The following is a 20,633-nucleotide window of genomic DNA, read 5'->3' as shown; positions in this document are numbered from 1 at the left end:
CACAGTAAGCACTCAATAAATACTCAGAGTATTAGTATTAGAGCACTCAATTAGAGAAGCAGCGTGGCTCAGTGGAAAGAGCACGGGCTTTGGAGTCAGAGGTCATGGGTTCAAATCCCGACTCCGCCAATTGTCAGCTGTGTGACTTTGGGCAAGTCATTCATTCATTCATTCATTCAATCGTATTTATTGAGCGCTTACTGTGTGCAGAGCACTGTACTAAGCGCTTGGGAAGTACAAGTTGGCAACATATATTGATGGTTCCTACCCAACAGCAGGCTCACAGTCTAGAAGGGGGAGACAGACAACAAAACATATTAACAAAATAAAATAAATAGAATAAATATGTACAAGTAAAATAAATAAATGGAGTAATAAATATGTACAAACATATGTACATATATATTTATATGTATATATATATATATAGGTGCTGTGGGGAGGGGAAGGAGGTAAGGCGGGGGGGATGGGGAGGGGGAGGAGGGGAAGAATGAATGAATGAATTCAATCGTATTTATTGAGCAATAACTGTGTGCAGAGCACTGTACTAAGCGCTTGGGAAGTACAAGTCGGCAACAGCTAGAGACGGTCCCTACCCAACAACAGGCTCCCAGTCTAGAAGGGGGAGACAGACAACGAAACAAAACACGTGGACAGGTGTCAGAATCCTCAGAACAAATAGAATTAAAGCTACAAAGTCACTTTCATCCATTCAATCGTATTTATCGAGCGCTTACGGTGTGCAGGGCACTGTACTAAGCGCTTGGCTTCTCTGTCCCTCAGTGACCTCATCTGTCAAAGGGGGGTTAAGACTGTGAGCCCCCCGTGGGACAACCTGATCACCTTGTATCCCCCAGGGGTTAGAGCAGTGTTTCGCACATAGTAAGCGCTTAATAAATGTCATTTTAGAATGGATGGATGAATGAATGAATGATTGATTGATTGATGGGGCTGGCTAACACGAGGGCCGGGTGGCAGGGCGCCGCCTGGTGGCGAGATGAGCGAAGCGCCGAGCCACCCGCGGCCCGCGCAGGGCGGCCCTTCCCTCAACTCTCGCCACGCTCCCACTTCTCGCGAGAGTTTTCCTCTTAGGCCCGTTCCCCGGGCGGCGGGGCCTCGGTTGCCATGACAACCCTGACAACAGGCCGCGGAGAGGCAGGGGCGGCCTGCGAACAACCAGGTAGGCGAGGCGGCTCAGCCATTGGCAACCCCCCGGGGGGGAAAGGCCCGCTTAGTACAGTGCCTCTGATGATGATGATGATGGCATTTATTAAGCGCTTATTATGTGCAAAGCACTGTTCTAAACGCTGGGGGGGATACAAGGTGATGAGGCGCTTACTATGTGCAAAGCACTGTTCTAAACGCTGGGGGGGGATACAAGGTGATGAGGTTGTCCCACGTGGGGCTCCCAGTCTTCATCCCCATTTTACAGATGAGGGAACGGTGGCACAGAGAAGTTAAGTGACTTGCCCCAAGTCACACAGCTGACAGTTGGCGGAGCTGGGATTCGAACCCATGACCTCTGACTCCAAAGCCCGGGCCACTGAGCCACGGTGCTTCTCATACGCTGCTGCACACAGTAAGCGCTCAATAAAGGTCATGGGTTCAAATCCCGGCTCTGCAATGTGATGGCTGGATAGTCAACATTTTATGTCCATCAGTGGTATTAATTAATTGCTTACTGGGTGCACAGCACTATGCTAAGTGCTTGGGAAAATACAGTTCAACAGAGTTGGTAAATGCGATCTACACCTAATATCATCATCATCATCAATCGTATTTATTGAGCGCTTACTATGTGCAGAGCACTGTACTAAGCGCTTGGGAAGTACAAATTGGCAACATATAGAGACAGTCCTAATATATGCACCTTGTGTTTTCTGGCAGTAGGAGTAGTATTCATTGAACACCCACTGGGTACAATGGACTGTTTTAAGAGCTTGGGAAGTGCAGGACAAAAGAAAGGTCCTGTTTTGTATGGAGAACCCCTGTAACGGTAGTTCCTTAATGAGGCCCAGGGAGAGCTTCACCCCTGCTGGATGTAGCAAAGAAAACACCAATTCCCTTTATGGTTTATTTTAAATCCACCCCAACTTTCTTTGCCAAATAAAAGACTGTGGAATTTCACTGTGATACGTTTCATTTGATCCAGGCTGGTGTGGGACAATATGAAAACTTCATGATTTGGACACATACAGTGTTTTTCTGGCCTGGTTGTTTAAAGAAAAAAATCTCCTAGAAGGCCTTGATATTCTTAAATTAACAGATCAGCTCCTCCCTCTTGTTCTCTCAAGCAGCAAGGAAAGCTTTGCAATTTTTGATTGCTGGTTTCTGGTGAAGGATACGAAGGTGAGATTCTTCTTTAGCTCCTGTATAATCAGGCTTCCCTAAGGGGTCAAGGTAAGAGTGGCCATTGATGGCACCCAAGAATATTAGACAATGCATCCATTTGCCAACCCATCTTCCTCCCCTCCAAACACATTTCCAGGCAAGGTATAGACCAGCTGCAGACTGGATGAAAGGATGAATAGTCGTTCTATTATTATTTTCATTATTTATTATTATTATTGCATTTTTAAATAGTTTTTAAGTGCTTGCTATGGGCCAGGTGCTGTACTGAATTTTGGGGTAGATACAAGCTAATCAGGTTAGACAGAGTCCAGGTCCCACATGGGCTCACAATTCCCATTTTACAGATGAGGTAACTGAGGCACAGAGAAGTGAAATGACTGTACTGTACTAAGGTCACACAGCAGACAAGTGGCAGAGCAGAGATTAGAAACCAGGTCCTTCTGACTCTTAGGCCTGTGTTCTATTCACTAAGTCGTGCTGCTTCCGTGTTTAAGTGCTTACTATGTGTCAAGCACTGTTCTAAGTGCTGGGGTGGATACAAGTTAATCAGGTGGGGCACAGTCCCTGGCCCACTTGGGGCTCACAGTCTAAATAGGAGGGAGAACGGGGATTGAACCCCCATTCTAGTCAAGGTAGAATGCACAAAGCTCATTTAATTCCCCAGTTTCCTTCTGAATGGATGCACAATGAAATGGACTGCACGTCTGCATTATCCCGTATGTTTTTCTGGATGGAAACACCGCTGACCTTTCATCCATTTTGATCACTGTGGGTTGCTCCTTTCTAAATCCTTGAGCTTGAGAACCCCTGTTACAATTCCAACTGTGTCAATGCTTCCTCTAACGAGAATTGAAGTCTGAATCAACTCAATACCTTGGAGTGAAAAAGGAGCCAGAAATTAAATAGAGCCCCGGGGATCAGCCCTTTGGGAAGAGTAGTAACTCTTTCAACCACCTCGGGAAGGGGGAGCGTGGGGGCATTAGTACATACACTGCCTCCTTGCACACTAATCATTCCTGTAGAGGTAATGCTCTATTCATGGGGCCAATTACCAGGGAGTAACTCTGGGGCCAGGGGGAATTGGGCTCAGTGATTGTGTTCTTCATACCATGCAGTTGAACTTCCATTTGCAGCAGCAGTTACTAAGCATCTGTATGCAGAGAACTATTCTGTGGACTTGAGGAACATACATAATAAGTAGAAGACACGAAACCTACCCTTGAAGAATTTACCCTCCAAGGAGGGAGGCAAGTGGCCACAAGTTACCAACTGAACCATTGGTAAAAGAGTATGAGCATGGAAGCAAATGATGAAAAAGAGCCCCACAAGTAAGTAATTAAATTACTAACACGCAAGCAGACCTAGACAGGCTTATGAAGAAGCTGATGGGGTGGCCTGACTAGAATGGTAGGGATCAACCAGAGAGCGCTTGTTGGTGGAAGCAGCTATTTGGGGGGGGCTTTGAAGGAGGGACAGAATTTAATTTGACAGAGCAGGGAGGGAAGGGCGATCATCAGAAAGGCGTGACTAATGGGTTGGGAGTCATGAACAAGGTATTGTTAGAATGGTTAGCTTGATGCCCCAGTGGTTTTCTTAGAAACATCACAATGAGGTACCTTCAGTTCTGCCAGCACACACTTCATTGTGTGTGTTGCATAGAACGTGTCAGCTGAATTAGGGAACATTCTTTCACCATCACCCATGGATACGACGTGTCTCAGTGTCAGAAGAAACGATTGTGCTCATGCATGTGGCATAGGATCCAGGGAGAATATTACAACTCGAGTGTTTCTTAGCACAGGCTTCTTTCTGCAGGAACAGAGCGCCTACATTATAGGAGAACTGGGAGCATTCCTATCCTTGTAAGTGCTAATTATCTCTCAAACCTGGATTTCACTGACACTGTCCCCTCCTGGTTCCCCTCTAACCTCTCTGGCTACTCAGTCATATTTACTGAGCACTTACTGTTTGCAGAGCACTTTACTAAGAGCTTGGAAGAGTACTGTATAACAGAGTTGGAAGACACATTCCCTGCTTCTCAGTCACTCTCTTTCTCACTGACTCTATCTCTGCCTCCCACCCCTAACTGTAGGGGCCCCTCAAGGCTCCATTCTGGTTCTATTCGCCATCTAAATGCACTCCCTTGGAGAATTCAAGTTTAATTTAAGTGCGCCCAAATGACTCCCAAATCTATCTCTCCAGCCTCAACCTCTTTCCTTTTCTGTATTCTAGTATTTCTTCCCACCTTCAGGATTTCTCTACCTGGATGTTCTGCAGTCACCTCCAACTCAACATTTCCAAAGCTGAACTCCTTGTCTTTCCTCCCCAAACCCTCCCCTCCCCAGCAACTTTCCCATCACTGTTGACACCATCCCCAGCCTCCCTGTCTCAGTCCCGCGAACTTGACATTTTCCTTCATTCATTGTCGTATTTATTGAGCGCTTACTGTGTGCAGAGCACTGTACTGAGCACTTGGGAAGTACAAGTTGGCAACATATAGAGACAGTTCCTTTCCTTGACTCATCTACTCATCTCTCTCCTTCTATCCGCATAGTCAGTCACCAAGTCCTGTCAGTTTTATCTTCACACTTCTACAATCTATCCCTTCGTCTCTATCCAAACTGCTACTACGCTGGTCCAACACTTGGCACATTCTGCCTCAATTACTGCATCAGCCTCTTCCCTTACCAGTCCATACCTCACTCTGCTGCTCCGATCATTTTCCTAAAAAAAAAAAAAAAAAAAAAAAAAAGGCTCTGGTCCTATCTCTTCACTCCTCAAAAACTTCCAGGAGTTGCCCATCCATCTCCACGTCAGTAATAATAATAATAATAATGATGGCATTTATTAAGCACTTACTACATGCAAAGCACTGTTCTAAGCGCTGGGGAGGTTACAAGGTGATCAGATTGTCCCACGGGGGGGCGGGCTCACAGTCTTAATCCCCATTTTACAGATGAGGTAACTGAGGCACAGAGAAGTTAAGTGACTTGCCCAAAGTCACACAGCTGACAATTGGCAGAGCTAGGATTTGAACCCATGACCTCTGACTCCAAAGCCCGTGCTCTTTTCCACTGAGCCACGCTGCTTCTCTAAGCAATCAGAAGCTTCTCACCATCAGCTTTAAATAATCCATTCTCTCCCCCTTACCTGCCAGGAAAGCAGCATGGCCTAGTGGAAAGAGCATGGGCCTGGGAGTCAGAGGACCTGGGTTCTAATCCCAGCATTGCCACTTTGCTGTGTGACCTTGGGGAGGTAACAACTTTTCTTTGTCTCCATTTCCTCATCTGTAAAATGGGGATTTAAATCCTACTCCCTCCTACTTAGACTGTGAGCCCCACATGGGAATGGCACAGTGTCCAACCTGAATATATTGTATCTATCCCAGCACTTAGTTCAGTGCTTGGCACATAGTAAGCACTTAATGAATTTTACCCTAATAATTATTATTACCTACCCTCACTCCTCTCCCACTACTTATTCTACAGACCAGCACTCTCTCCATCTTCAAAGTCCTACTTAAATCGCATCTCATCCAGAAAGCTTTTCCTAAGTTCTCATCTCCTCACCCTGTTTTTCTTCCATACTGCATCACCTGTGCCCCTGGATCCTCACCCTCAAGCTCTTTGGTATTCACTACCCACCCCTTTCTCCCCAGCACATAAGTATGTATCCTTCTACTCGATTGCTTTCCCTACCTGTAATTGATTTTAACTAAATTATCAGCTCCTCGAGGGCAGGTATCCTTTCTAGTAATGCCGTTGTACAAGAGCACAGTACAGTGCTCTACATACAGTAACAACTCAATAAATACCATTGATTGATTGATTATCACTTCTTAATGTCTTACTAAACTAGTAACCCTTCACCAACTTTCTACTTCCCTTCTCTTTTCCTTACTGTGCATGACCTTTGTATCATAGTCCCAAGTGCATCGTGCTCTGGTGATTTCCACTAGTTCTTCAAATTTATCTGATGTTTTAATTCCTAGGTCCCTAGAAATACCCTCTCCTTTAAGCTTTCTGTTACAGTTGCAAACAGTAAATGTGCAGAGGGTCTGTTGTTTATTCTTGCCAAAGAAGGAGACTATTTAATGATACTGGTGGTCATCACTGGCCCCTATGTTCTCTCTTTTTCCTTCCCCTGGCAAACATCCATGATTACTCCTGAGGGAAACCATTCTCGCCTCATCCTGTTACCTAACACTCATCCATCCACAGGTTTCTCGACAAAACACATTGTTCCCATTTTATTTTGTGTGACTTCTAAGTGGGTCTAGATTTACTTCCTTTCTGAAGTCTAGACAGATACATTTCTGAGACTAAGCGCTGTGAAATGGCTTTGAAAATTTCAAAATCAATGGAAGTTGAATGGGGAAAAGCGCCTTTGGACTGTGAGAACTTTCATGACCCTGTCTCCTACATTCTTGTTAAACTCATCTGCACAGCAAAATAACATTTTAGGTCTGTGGAAGAGAGGTTCTTCTGAACTGCCTGTGTCTCCTCTTTGTCTTTTCCTGAAGCCTCAGAATCTCTTCATGTGTAGGGATGTTCTTGTCCCTGCAGTGATTTTCTCTTCTACTCTTCTCCCAGAGGGACTTACAGTAACGGGGGGAAGCAGTCGGCCTAGTGGAAAGAGCACAGGCTTGGGAGTCAGGAGACCTGCAGCTCCATCATTTATTTGCCTGCTGTGTGATCTTGGAAAAGTCACTGAACTTCTCCGAGCTTGCTTCCTCATTTGTAAAAATGAGGATAAGAAACTTGTTCCCTCTCCCCCATAAACAATGAGCCTCATGGGGGAAAGGGACTTTGTCCCATCTGTTTAGGGTCAGGAAAGGCCTCTTGGAGAAGTGCTGAATATTTAGTGCTTAGCTCACAGTGCTTAATAATAATAATAATAATGATGAAAATTGTGGTATTTCGTTGTGCACAGGGAACGTGTCTGTTTATTGTTATACTGTACTCTTCCAAGCGCTTAGTACAGTGCTTTATACACAGTAAGCACTCAATAAATTTGATTGAATGAATGAATATCCTTACTATGTGCCAGACAACGTACTAAACGTTGCGTAGATACAAGATAATCAGATCCCACAAGAGTTTCACAGGCTAAGAAGGATGGAGGACAAAAATTGAATCCCCATTTTGTAGACGAGAGAACTGAAGCCCAGAGAAGTTAAGTGACTTACCCAAGGTCACACAACAGGTACGTGATGGAGCTGGGATTCAAATTTGGGTCCTTTGACTCCCAGGCCCATGCTCTTTCAACTAGGCCACACTGCTTCCGTAAGAATGATCACTTGTAATAATAATAATAAATTCAAGGGAATCACTAATAATAATAATAAATTCAAGGGAACTTCCAGAGTAATATGAGTTATTTATTTATATTAATGTCTGTCTCTCCCTCTAGACTGTAAATTCGTTATTGGCAGGGGATGTATCTGTTAATTCTGTAATATCATACTCTCCCAAGTGCTTAGTACAGTGTTCTGCACATAGTAAGTGCTTAATAAATACCAGTGATTGATTAAGATGCACAGCAGTGAAAAGTTTGAGAGTAAGCTTTTGTCTGGGGTTGATTGTGAACCCAACAGCCTCTCCATTCAAGCTTCTCTTGGCTGGTCTTGAAGTCAAACTTTTCATTCGATCTCTGTGGACATCCATCCATCTTTAAAAGGGCCCATAACTAGTGCCCGTTTAGATTTCCTCCGCCATTTGCTAAATAATCTTCAGTTTTACCTGGAGCAGGGAAGCGCTTGCCTGTACGTACATTTCATGCTCTGTAGCTTCACTGACTCAGAGTTCTGCAGCCCACCCGATTTCTCCTGCGGAAGGCCCAGCACACTGGAATTGGAATGACATGCACACTCTGCCATTGTGCCCCCTGTGGCGGGGGGGATGTCAAGGGGAGGGCTGTCCAGGTGGGCCTACTTGTCTTTTCAGCCCCTGCTCCTCTCACACGCCCTCCCCGAGAACCTGTGGAACCTGAAAATCCCACAGGGACTCATGTTCTTTTACTGAGACACAGGCTGATGATTTTCAGAAAGAGGGTGAGGAACTCCAATAAACACGGTATTGATTTGTCAGCCCCACATGGTCATTTTTCTTTTAATTTTGGCCCTGGAGTAATTACTTTTCTGATGAATTCTGTTTCCTTAAAGGTGAGTGCCTGTAGTAAGGCCTCTCTTTTTATTAAAAGTTAATTACTCTTCCATGACTCAGTCACTGCAGCAAAACCCATCCACAGGCAATGTTAGGGTTTTGGTGATGGGGTTTCCTGCCGGAATGACTTGGTGATCAAGATTTAACCAGGCAGGGGCAAGGAAAGAGGCCCTGCTGGGCTTGTCTGTGACATCCCCTCACCCACTGCTGGGGGGGAAGGGCGGGGCCAGTCAAGGCCATCAAAAACACCTGACTGTTGGCCATAAAGCTGTCAGTCACCTTGTCCCCTCCTATCTTACCTGTCTGATTTCCTACTCTACTACCCAGCCCACACACTTCACCCTTCTAACCCCAACCTACTCACTGTACCGCAATCTCATCTATCTCACTGCTGACCCCTTACCCACGACCTGCCTCTGGCTTGGAACTCTCCCTCAACACTTCATATCCAAAAGACAATTACTCTCCCCACCTTCAAAGCCTTATTTAATGCACATCTCCAAGAGGGCTTTCCTGACTAAGCTGTCCTCATTTCCTCTTCTCCTACTCCCTTCTCAATCAATCAATTGTATTTTTTGAGCATTGACTGAGTGCAGAACACTGTACTAAGAGGGTGGGACCTTCTGCATTGTCCTTGCACTTGGTTTTGAACCCTTTATTCACCCCACCCTCAGCCCCACAGCTCTTATATACATAGCCATAATGTATTTATTTATACTAATGTCTCCCCCTCTAGACTGTAAGCTCACTGTGGGAAGGGAATGTGTTTACCCAAACCTGTTATATTGTGTTCTCCCAAGCACTTAATACAGTGTTCTGCATAGGTAAGTGCTCAATGAATACGATTGAATGAAGGCACAGACCCCAATACTGTCCACCTGGTCTGTTGGTCTGCAGCAGCTTTGTTGGTCAGTGAAGGGAAGAAATAAGGGACAAGGCTGAGCCAGGGGAGTTTGAGAAATTGCCTGGGCACAAAAGTGTCCAGTCACACTCACTGCCCAGTTGCAACATATTGACCTCAAGTGTAGCCCAGAGAATCTGCACTGGATGGCAGGGCATTATTGTTCCAGAAACGATTTATTGCCTTAGTGTGATCAATCCGTTTCCCTCTCTTGCTTCAGGGAAATGGAAGAGCCAGAGGAAAGGGGTGAGAATCAAAATGGAGAAGATGCCGCAGATGCAGGCCAACAAGGGGCTGGGAGCGAGATTGCCCCTGAGATGCAGGAGGCAGAAGAGGAGAGGGCAGAAGAGGTGGAGGCGGAAGAGGAGGAGATGGAAGAGAAGCCTGTCACCTCATGGGACCTAGAACCTCACCCTGGGGAATTAGAACCACTAGGAGAGGAGCCAGGGGAGGCAGAGGAAGAACCAGAGGCACCAGGCGTGTACCAGGAAGTAAGACCTGGGGAATCAGGAGAACTATTTGGAGATCAGGAGCTGCCCAGTACAGACGTCCAGCCTAGAAGCCAGGAATTCCTCAGAGACAAGCAACAAGACATCGGAAGAGAAGCTGCTGAAATTCAGGGAGAGGTGACAGAGGAACAGGGGCCAGGCCCCACAGATTTCCAGTCTGAGCCACTGGAGGAAGACTTTTCCCAGATGTTTCTAACTAAGATGAAGGCGGTCCAGGAGATTTTGCGATCTCCCAGAACTCTGTCAGAAAAGATGACAAAAGCTATTGCAACAGGTATCAACTCTGGAAGATGAAGTGTGGACCTTTTTATGGCTTCCTAAAATGGTGGACACTGATCGTTGGGTGTCCACAAGGGACAGGTGGGGAAGAATCCTTTTGCAAAGGAAAGGATTCGCCCAGTTCCATGCTCATTATGGGCAGGGAACATGTTTGCTAATTCTGCTGAATTGTAGTCTCCCAAGTGCTTAGTACAGTGCCCTGCACACAGTAAGCACTCGATAAATATGATTGACTAGTAAGTGCTCAATAAATGCCATTGATTGGTTAATCCATTTGGTATTCCTCATGGAGACATCTTTGTGGCCATTTGGAATTTCAACCGGAGATTCCCTAATTTATGCTGCTCCTGCTCCCTCCTATCCCAGCCAGGAAGCCAGCTGAAGCAGCCCTGGACTGCCTTTTTTTGTCCCCATGGTATTTGCTAAACTCTTACTATGTGCCAAGCACTGCACCAAGTACTGGGGTGGGTGCAAGCTAATTTGGTTAGACACTGTCTGTCCCACATGGGGCTTAATCCCCATTTTACAGATGAGGTAGCTGAGGAACAGAGAAGTGAAATGACTTGCCCAAGGTCTCCCACCAGACAAGTGGCAGAGCTGGGTTAAGGACCCAGGTCCTTCTGACTCTCAGACCTGTCCTCTCCACAGGCCACGCTGTTTCTCAAATCTTGAAGTTGCCTTTGACCTGCGTCTGGGGGACATTGTGAGGAGTGGCGGCAATCGATCAATGACATTTATTGATCATTTACTGTGTGCAGGGCATTGTATTAAGCTCTTGGGAGAGTACAAAACTGAAGAGTTGGTAGACGTATTCCCTGCCCACCAGGAGCTTACACTCGACTGTCTGTAGTACAGTAGGGTTGGTAGATGCAAACATCCTTGTGAAAAATTGGACAAAAGGACATGGGCACAGTAGGAGGGACTTAGAGGGAAAGGAAGGGGGAAACTGGAGTGCAGATTCACTTTTGTAAATCTGCATTCCCATCAAAAAACAGTCTCCAACAGTACAGTGCTCTTGCACACAGAAAGCTCTCAATAAATACGATTGGTTGAACTGAGATTTAAATTGGCAAGCTGTGATCCAATGGCATTTAAATAAAAGTGTTCTAACATAGTGGACGGTAGACTCGCAGTAATCCAGACTCACTGGGCTCTCGGGTTGTCCAGATGAGCAGAAATTGGATAATGTAGCGACACAGGACACCTGACCATCCTGGCGGTTGGAGGGGAACCCCTCAGATGACTGGAAATAGGGTAGTGTTCTCAGTGCTTACAACTTCTGCTGCCCACAATCCGTTGCTCTGAACGATGTATGCTGCCCGGTGGAGTGGAGCCAGAACAAGGCTGGCCTCTCCTGGTTCACACGGACAGTGAAGCCTAGTGACAGAGGTTTAATGCATTGACAAGTCACAGTAGTAAGAGCTAACCCCTCTGATTTATCCAGGCCAAATGACATAACGGGATGCATTTTTCTTCTTTTTTTATTTCTTAGTTCAAGTCCTGCTACTCCCTGATCGTCAGACGATCACGGTGTCTTTTAACGTTGGCTTTATGCTAGGACTCCTCAAGCAACAATTTGCCACACAGTTAAAGGTTCCTCACGATGTCCTGCAGTTCACATTTGGAGGTATGTCCCAAGAACCAGAGAATATCTCCTGGACTTTTCTAAGTTCTTTAGCGTGAAAATCTCTCACAATAGGGGAAAGAATAACAATAATAAAAATGAGTGCTATCGATCGAGTGCCTAGTAGGTCCCAAGCACTCTTTTAAGCATGGTGGTAGGTTCAAGATTGGAACAGTCCCCATCTCACCGGGGGCTTGTGATTTATATGCTTCAGAGCAGAAAATCTTTATAGCAAAAACAGAGCGGGAACTGTGGATTTCAGATCCCAGCTCTGAGGTGTAGAAGAATCATCCATCCTGTTGGTTCCAGAGACCAGAACCTCACAGCCGCCAAGCTAGCACACTTCCCCCTTTCAAAGCCCTACTGAAAGCTCAACTCCTCCAGGAGGCTTTCCCAGACTAAGCCCCCCTTTTCCTCTGCTTCTTCTCCCTCCCCCATTGCCCTGACCCTCCCTCTGTTCTACCCTCTGCCCCACCCCACAGCACTTATGTATATATGTACATATTTATTATTCTATTTATTTTAATAATGATGTGTATATATAATTCTATTTATGCTATTTATACTATTGATGCCTGTCTACTTGCTTTGTTTTGTTGTCTGTCACCCCCCTTCTAGACTGTGAGCCTGTTGTTGGGTAGGGACCGTCTCTATACGTTGCCGATTTGTACTTCCCAAGCACTTAGTACAGTGCTCTGCACACAGTAAGCTCTCGATAAATATGATTGAATGAATGAATGAATGAATGAATAAACTAGAAGACCCAGCGACTGTTGGGTGAGCCAGGGACTGAGCAGTTCCTTTTACGAAGCTAAGCCCTCCTCCCTCCATCCCTCCCTCCATTTGTATCTTCCTTGCCTGGGTGTTTGCCGTTGACATTTATCAGGCTCCCTCTGTAGATTGTTCTTCTTTCATTAGCAGAGCCTTCAGAACTCCACTCTAAAGTATTCTTTGGGTTAAACAGACCCTGCTTTAGGACCCAAATCTGCCCCTTTCCCATCCTTCACTGTTGGACATCACTAATTGTCTTTGAGTGCTATTAGAGTTTATCCAAGAAATTTGGCCAGGCGACTCCAGTTTTATTAACCCGATAGGTGATTTAGGCTCATTAGATCTTGGCTCAATAATCAATATTAATTAGGATACTAATGACAGTAATACTAGTGGTATTTGTTAAACGCATACTGTGTGCCAGGTACCGAACTAAATGCTGGAGTAGATACAAAATCACTATCCCACAGGGGCTCATAGTTTAAGTAGGAGGGAGAGCAGATATTGACTCCCCATTTTACAGATGAGGAAACGGAGGCACAGAGAAGTGGTATTTGTGGTATTTGTTAAGTACTTACTATGTGCCAGGCACTGTTCTAAGCACTGGGGTAGTTACAAGGTAACCAGCTTGTACACAGTCCCTGTCGCATGTAAGGCTGACAGTCCTAATCCCCATTTTTCAGGTGAGGGAACTGAGGCCCAGAGTAGTGAAGCAACTTGCCAGTGGCGGAGCCAGAATTAGAACCCAGGTCATTCTGACTCCCAGCCTAGTGATCTATCCACTAGGCCATTGCCCAAGGTATCTCCGGATTAATTTACAGCTGGGGGAATGATTCTTCAGTCTATTAAACTGCACAGGGATTCTCTGAAAATGTATGCCTTGTTGTTTGGTCTCCCCAGGGCAAGTCTAGGCATGGTCAGCTTTTTGGCCTAGGAGGGAGAGCAGCTGCTGCTACCTCTCAACTCAGGCTTCTCTACATGAGACCTGAGAGCTGAACAAGCTGATGTTAATGCTACTACTACTATGACTGCTATCACTACTATTACTACTACTACTACTACTACTAATATTAACAGTGGTATTTATTATTATCTTAGGAAGCAGCAAGGTCTAGTGGAGAAAGCACAGGCCTGGGAATCAGAAGGACCTGGGTTCTAATCCTGCTCCGCCACTTGTCTGCTGTGTGACCTTGGGCAAATCACTTCACTTCTCTGTGCCTCAGTGACCTCATCTGTAAAATGGGGATTAAGAGTGTGAGCCCAAAGTGCAACAGTGACTGGGTCCAACTATGTCTTCCCCAGTGCTTAGAATAGTGCCCGGCACATAGCACTTAACAAAATTCCATTTAAAAAATAAGCTGGTTATACTACAGCTGACCCTAAAAATATTAGAATTATGAAATCATGCTTTTCTTCATCACAGGGGCCGAGTCCCCACAGGTGTATGTAATTGAGGCACAGTCTCTCAGGTATTTGAGGCCCAGAGCTGTTTTGGGACTGCAGTGCAGAGAAGGCAGCCCAGATGTTCCATCCTTAGTTGGACACATCAGTTCATTCATTCAATTGTATTTATTGAGTGCTTGCTGTGTGCAAAGTGCTGTACTAAGCACTTGGGAAAGTACAATACAACAATAAACAGACTCATTTCCTGCCACATAGTGCTTATAGTCTACAGGGTGGAGACAGACATCAGTACAAATAAAGAAATTACACATAAGTACATAAGTGCTGGGAGGTTTTGGGGGTAACCAAAGGGAGCAAGTCAGGGTGATACAGAAGGGAGGGAGAAGAGGTAAGGGGGGGTGCCTACCAATCTGCAAAGGGGATGGAAATTCAGTAGTGACTTTGAGCAATAAGAGATAAGACTTTGAGCTAATAGTGACCGTTACCTAGGAAATATCTATCTGAGGAGAAACCAATAAACATGTTTGGGGTAGAATCACAGGATTCCAAGGAACAGTGGGTTTGTGTGTTTTGAAATAGTAAATAATAAATGCTGTGCGGCATCTTCAATTACCTGCCATATTGTAATTGCCTTGGGTGTTAATATTTGCTTAACAATTTTTGATTTAGAGCTAAGCTCCTGTCACTGAACATTTTTGATACTGTTTCCTCATTCTCTTTTCATGTACAAGAAGGATTTTTGCCTGTATTACTCAGCTGTCTCCATTCTCTGTTTGCTTTGCCAATGGAAACTTGTGCTTTCAGCTCAACCACTTCATCCATTCCATCTTCTGGGAAACAATCAAGGGAAATTCAGGGGTCAGTTTGAAGAACCCATAGAAATTAACAACCCTAAGTATCTGGTGAGATTTTAAATCTGTCCTTACAACTTAGAGCATGGAGAGAAAATTTCAATTAAAAGATAATGAGGAACAACATTTTCAAATTAAAACGAGACCTGCTTAGTTTTAAATTAAAACTTTTTTTGCAAGTAACAGCAGCCCGGGGCAATGGTAACGTTTTACATAATGTGAGAACTCGTCTCATTACAAAAGACCTATTTTTCAAGAAACTCGGTAGCCTGAATTTTTAATTTATTTCCTCACCAGACTTTTCTTCCCCTTCTCAGCATAGGGTATTTGCAGCTTGCTGTAGAATTCCTCTCATCCACATTGATAGAATTTTAGAGACAAGCACCGTATGCCTACGGTATCTTTCGGACTGCTGAGTCAAAGTGGGAAAGAAACCCAATTCTGTTCCCCGGGGCACATTTTTTAATGAGAAATTAAGATTTCTTCAAAGAAATTTCTTGATATCATCAGAATAATTTTGTTCCATTTTGAAAACCCGATTTGGTTTTAATGGAAGAGGCAAAACAGGATATTAAGTTTCATTAGCATAAAACTCAGCAGACAAATGGATCTTGATTAAAGGAATCGATTTTGTGACACTTTACACCAGATTTCTTTTTCTGCTTATTTCCCAGCTTCGGCGGAGGGCAAAAAAAAAGATGTTGGCTTTGCTGGGACAAGGAGGAAAGGGATGGGAGGGTATCGGTGAGGTGAAATTGAGAGGGTCAGGAGCTCCAGGGGGAGGAAAGAAGTTGAAATGGGTCAGAGACATTAGCTCGGAGTGTGAGCGCCTGATTTGAAATGGAAAGCAGACATTTTTTAACTCTCTTCCTGGGTTGCTTTAGAGCTCTGGGCATATTTAACCAGTCGGGGCTTGCATGTTTATCTGCACAGAGTGAGCACTCAATCAGTGCCATTGATTGACTGATTGACAGATGCAGACATACAAATCTATCCATCCTTCACATCTGTAGTTTCTGCTCACATGGCCCTGATCACTGGTAGGAGCAGCTGTAGCTCGCAGTTCCGAGCGGCAGCAGGGTCTGTTTTTCTTCTCCTGTAATGCCTCAGCCTGAATCATATTTTCTGTATCTCAGTAAATCTCCAACTTTTGGGCTCTGCAAATCTTTTTAATGGAGTAAAGGACCTGAAGCTCCCTTACCCCCCTAGACCCCAAGTCTTTTCCATCATCATTATTGATATTTAGTGAGGGCTTACTCTGCGCAGACCACTGTATTAAGCACTTGGGAGAGTACAATACAGCAGAGTCGGTATATGTGTGTGCTTATGGTCTAAAGGGGGAGACAGACATTAATATAAATAAGTAATTTATAATAAATTCATAGTTATGTACCTAAGTGCTGTGGGGTTGAGGGTGGGGTGGCGAATGTCAAATGTCCAAAGGTCACAGAGCCACATGGGAACTAGACATGGAGGAGAAGGACTCTGTGGCTGGATTTGGCGAGGGAGACTTTTTAGGGGCATGAGACTTTGTAAGGGGCACTGACCTCCCTCCTCTTGTGACTGCTGGCCCCTAGTTAATAATAATCCTGGTTTATTAAGCTCCTACCATATGCCAAGCCTTGGGGTAGATGTAGATATCAGATATTGTTGTGTGCAGGGAATGTGTATACCAACTCTGTTGTATTGTACTTTCCCAATCACTTAGTACAGTGCTCTGCATGCAGTAAGCACTCAGTAAATACCACTGATTGATTGATATCAGATTGGACCCAGTGTCTGTTCTAAATGGGGCTTACATTCTAAGAGACTGGGAGATCAGGGATCCTATCCCCATTTTATAGATGAGGAAACTGGGGCACAATGAGGTAAGTGACTTTTTTATGGTACTTGTTAAGCACTCACTCCGAGCCAGGCACGGAACCAAGTGCTGGGGTAGATGCAGACTTACTAGGTTGGACCCAATCCCTGTCCCACATGGAAACTCAGTCTTAAACCCCATTTTACAGATGAGGTAACTGAGGCACAGAGAAGTTAAGTGACTTGCCCAAGGTCACACAGCAGGCAAGCGGTGGAGCTGGTATTAGAACCCAGGTCCCTTGACTCCCAGTCCCATGCTGTTTCCAGTAGGCTATGCTGCCTCCAAGTTCCAAGCAGCTTCTTGGAAACTGTGCATGGGGTTTAGAAGGAGAGAACAAGGACAGCAACCTTGCAAAGTTGCCCAGGGGCTTGGGACAGGGACTTAAACACTGGTGGGGAGAGGGTTGGTTGGGTTCACATTCCAGCCCTGGAATCCATGGGGACCCCAGTGTAAGCACCATTACTTTCCTGTAAAACAATGCTGTCACTCAACATGAGAATCTCTTTCAGGACTTGCCTTCTCCCTACCTGGCTTTGGCTTTTAGAAGATTGATGAGTTAATTGAGTTAATTTTCAGCAAACCCCACTGAGCTCTGTGTGCCATTTGGTGAGAAGAGAAGCAGGCGTGGCTCCGTGGAAAGAGCACGGGCTTGGGAGTCAGAGGTCGTGGGTTCAAATCCCGACTCCGCCAATTGTCAGCTGTGTGACCTTGGGCAAGTCACTTAGCTTCTCTGTGCTTCAGTTACCTCATCTGTAAAATGGGGATTAAGACTGTGAGCCCCACGTGGGACAACCTGATCGCCTTGTATCCTCCGCAGTGCTTAGAACAGTGCTTTGCACATAGCGTTTAACAAATGCCATTATTATTATTATTAAAAGGCCCGATGACAGTACAATTTATTCTCATTTCTGATTTCTACCTTGCCAAAGTGCTGGAGAGGCAATGTCTCGAATCTACCTCGAGATCTATCTATGGTGCTGTTCATTTGGGTCTTGATTTATGTGATCCACTAATTGTGTTCTGACCAAACATTAGTCATTTTATGTAGTAGCATGCACAAAATTCCTCTGGGGTAATTTAAGCACTTTGATACTCCTCCCTCCCTGGGCCTTGTGCTCTGCTCCCGTTTCCCCTATCTGTAGTTTCCTGTAATGTCTGTCTCCCCCACTAGACCATAAGCTTCTTGAGGGCAGGGATTGTGTCTATCAACTCTACTGTATGGTGCTTAGTCTAATGCTCTGCAGACAGTAAGTGCTCAATAAATACCATTGATTGATTGACTGATACCTTGTTCACATCTCTTCAGCTCTTACACTGTTTTCTCCAGCTGCTCCCATGGCAAGTCATTTGACTCCTGTGTGCCTCAGTTTCCTCAACTGTAAAATGGGGATTCAATATTTGTGAGCTATCCTACGTAGACTTTGAGCCCCATGTGAGACAAGGACTGTGAGCTGATTAACTGATAGAATAGTCAATCAACTCTGGTATATGTGTATGATAGGAACTGTGTGCCGACCACTCTATTAACCGCTTGGGAGAGTGCAATATAATGGAGTTGACTCTTCTACAAAATTATTTTCCATTCTAAAGGATCAAGTTTGAGTAGCGGCATGCATATTCTCTGCATTTTGTGCCCTCTTTTTCTCTGCTTTCACTTTGTCTTTCTCAGCTTCTTTGAATGTTCTGCCTCTTATCCTCTACCTTCTCTGTGACTATGGCTGTCTGTTCATTCTTCCAGTAGTATTTCTTGAGCACCTAATACATGCAGAGTACAATAGAAAGAAAAGATATGGCTCATACTCTTGAAGAGCTTACCCTTTCATGTCTGTTCTACACCTTGTTTGCTTCCTTTTTTATGGTATTTGTTAAGTGCTTACTATATACCAGGCACTGTACTAAGCACTGGAAAGATAAAAGCTAATCAGGCTGGACACAGTCCCTGTACTACATGAGGCTCACAGTTCCCAATCCCCATTTTACAGATGAGGTTAGGTCCAGAGGAGGTGACTTGCCCAAAGTCACACAGCAGACAAGTGAAAGAGACAGGATTAGAACTCAGGTCCTGACTCCCAGGCCCATGCTCTATCCACTAGGCCATGCTATATGGAAGGGAAGAGGGCGGGCTCTGAAACCATGGCAGGTTGGGGTTGGGGAGGGAACCTTCAAAGGCCCTGAGGATGCATGCAGAGAGAAGCATAGGAGCTGTTCGATTGATAATTTCACTTTAACTGTGAATGTCTTTTTTGGGAATCTGTTTGAGTCCTGTTTTTTATTTTCATTGCCTTACATGTTTCGCATGCAATAGCTATCTCCCCCACTTATTTCATTGTTCATCTGGCAAGCCAATTCCTTGATTCTTTTGGGACTTAAAGTACCTCCCACATGGCTGGATAAAATAATTTCACTCCCCTTGGTTTCATTCTGCCTTTTTTTCATGAGAATTATATCCATTTAACCTGGCACTTTTGTTGAATGGAGTCATATTTTCCCAACCTATTTTTTTTTATTTCTTACCAAGATGGTCTTGAATTTTGTTCTATACAATTCTTTGTCTTTTTAAACACTCTCAGTTGTTGTGTGTGGTTCTTGCTCTGCCCCCCTTCAAAGCCTTATTGAAGGCACATCTCCTCCAAGAGGCCTTCCTCAGCTAAGCCTTCCTTTTCTCTTCTCCCACTCGCTTCTGTGTTGCCCTGACTTGCTCCCTTTATTCATCCCCCATCCCAGCCCCAAAGCACTTATGTACATATCTGTCATTTATTTGTATTGATGTCTTTCTCCCCACTTCTAGTCTGTAAGCTAGTTGTGGGTGGGGAATATGTGCATTTATTGTTGTTATATTGTACTCTCCCAAGCGCTTAGTACAGTGCTCTGTGCACAGTAAGTGCTCAGTAAATACAATTGAATGAATGAATGAATTGAGCTTTGGGAAAGAATGGAAGATATGACTCCCTTTCTCAAAATAACTTGGTAAGTTTCAGCCTGGTCCGAAATGATTCTTTGTACTGCTTCATATACCAACACTCATTTAAAAAGTCTCAGAGAGTTTTATAACAGACTTCAGAAGGTGTTTTACCTTCTGCCATTTCTAAACCGAGAGTTTGAAGCTTCAGATGATAAGATGCTTGTGCATTCTCATGTCCAGGGCCAGAAAAAGTTTTATGATTCACAATGGCCTCCTCACTTCCTAGCTCTCTGTGGAATGCTGGTTGAGAAAGCGGCACAAGTAAGGCAGGGATCCTGTCACCCTGGGATTTATGCAGGATGGGGCAAGGGGCAGAGGAAGAGAGGAAGGATGGTCAGAGTGAAAGTTCTCCTGAGGAAAAGCAGTTACCTTGCCCTCACCAACCCATACAAGCCCCAAAGTGGTGAAATCTTCACCCTGGAATTTTCTGTATCCACGGTCAGTATTCAGTGGATCACAGGAAATCAAGTAGGGGAAAAAAGGAGCAGACAAGGAATTGTCACTGGACCAACCAGTTATTCAAAGGTTAAGACTACCAGTTTACATGTGTCCTTTTGTCATCGATCAATGGGTGGTAAAAGTGAAGCAGGCATGGTGTAGTGGAAAGAGTACGGTCCTGGGTGCCAGAGGACCTGTGTTCTAATCTTGGCTCGCAACTTGCCTGCTGTGTGATCTTGGGCAAATCACTTAACTTCCCTATGCCTCAGTTTCCTCAAAAGTAAAATGGGGATTCAATCCTGCCCTTCCTCCTACTTAGATTGCGAACCCCATGTGAAACAGGGACCGTATGCAGCCTGATTAACTTGTGTCTACCCCAGTGTGTAGGACAGTGCTTGACTCAAAGTAAGCACTTAACAAATACCATTGAAAAAGAAAAAGACTATTGAAAGTGTTGCAGTGCTAACAGCTAAGACCTTACAATCAAGGTTGGGAAACTTGGACTTTTTTTGGTTCC

At 44.8% G+C, this 20,633-nt stretch overlaps 1 protein-coding gene across 3 annotated transcripts in view; it reads left to right on the top strand.

Annotated features, from left to right (window-relative positions):
- Positions 1–1,098: 1,098 nt before the first annotated feature.
- The window catches only part of IQUB (IQ motif and ubiquitin domain containing), a 53,751-nt gene continuing 34,216 nt past the window's right edge, over positions 1,099–20,633 (top strand). Inside the window, exons 1-5 of one of the 3 annotated variants that reach the window (XM_038753221.1) lie at positions 1,099–1,180; positions 2,153–2,349; positions 3,489–3,680; positions 9,638–10,200; positions 11,698–11,832. In XM_038753221.1, coding sequence (XP_038609149.1) covers positions 3,643–3,680; positions 9,638–10,200; positions 11,698–11,832 — 736 coding nt within the window. In that variant the 5' untranslated portion in view covers positions 1,099–1,180; positions 2,153–2,349; positions 3,489–3,642. Of the gene's footprint in view, positions 1,181–2,152; positions 2,350–2,378; positions 2,401–3,485; positions 3,681–9,637; positions 10,201–11,697; positions 11,833–20,633 lie in introns of those variants that run through there. The other 2 variants (XM_038753220.1, XM_038753222.1) reach the window with 2 other exon arrangements.

This window comes from Tachyglossus aculeatus, chromosome 10, assembly GCF_015852505.1.
Source record: "Tachyglossus aculeatus isolate mTacAcu1 chromosome 10, mTacAcu1.pri, whole genome shotgun sequence".
Lineage (NCBI taxonomy): Eukaryota > Metazoa > Chordata > Mammalia > Monotremata > Tachyglossidae > Tachyglossus > Tachyglossus aculeatus.
The sequence above is the reverse complement of the archived record's forward strand: the minus strand, read 5'-3'. Positions and strand labels throughout refer to the sequence as shown.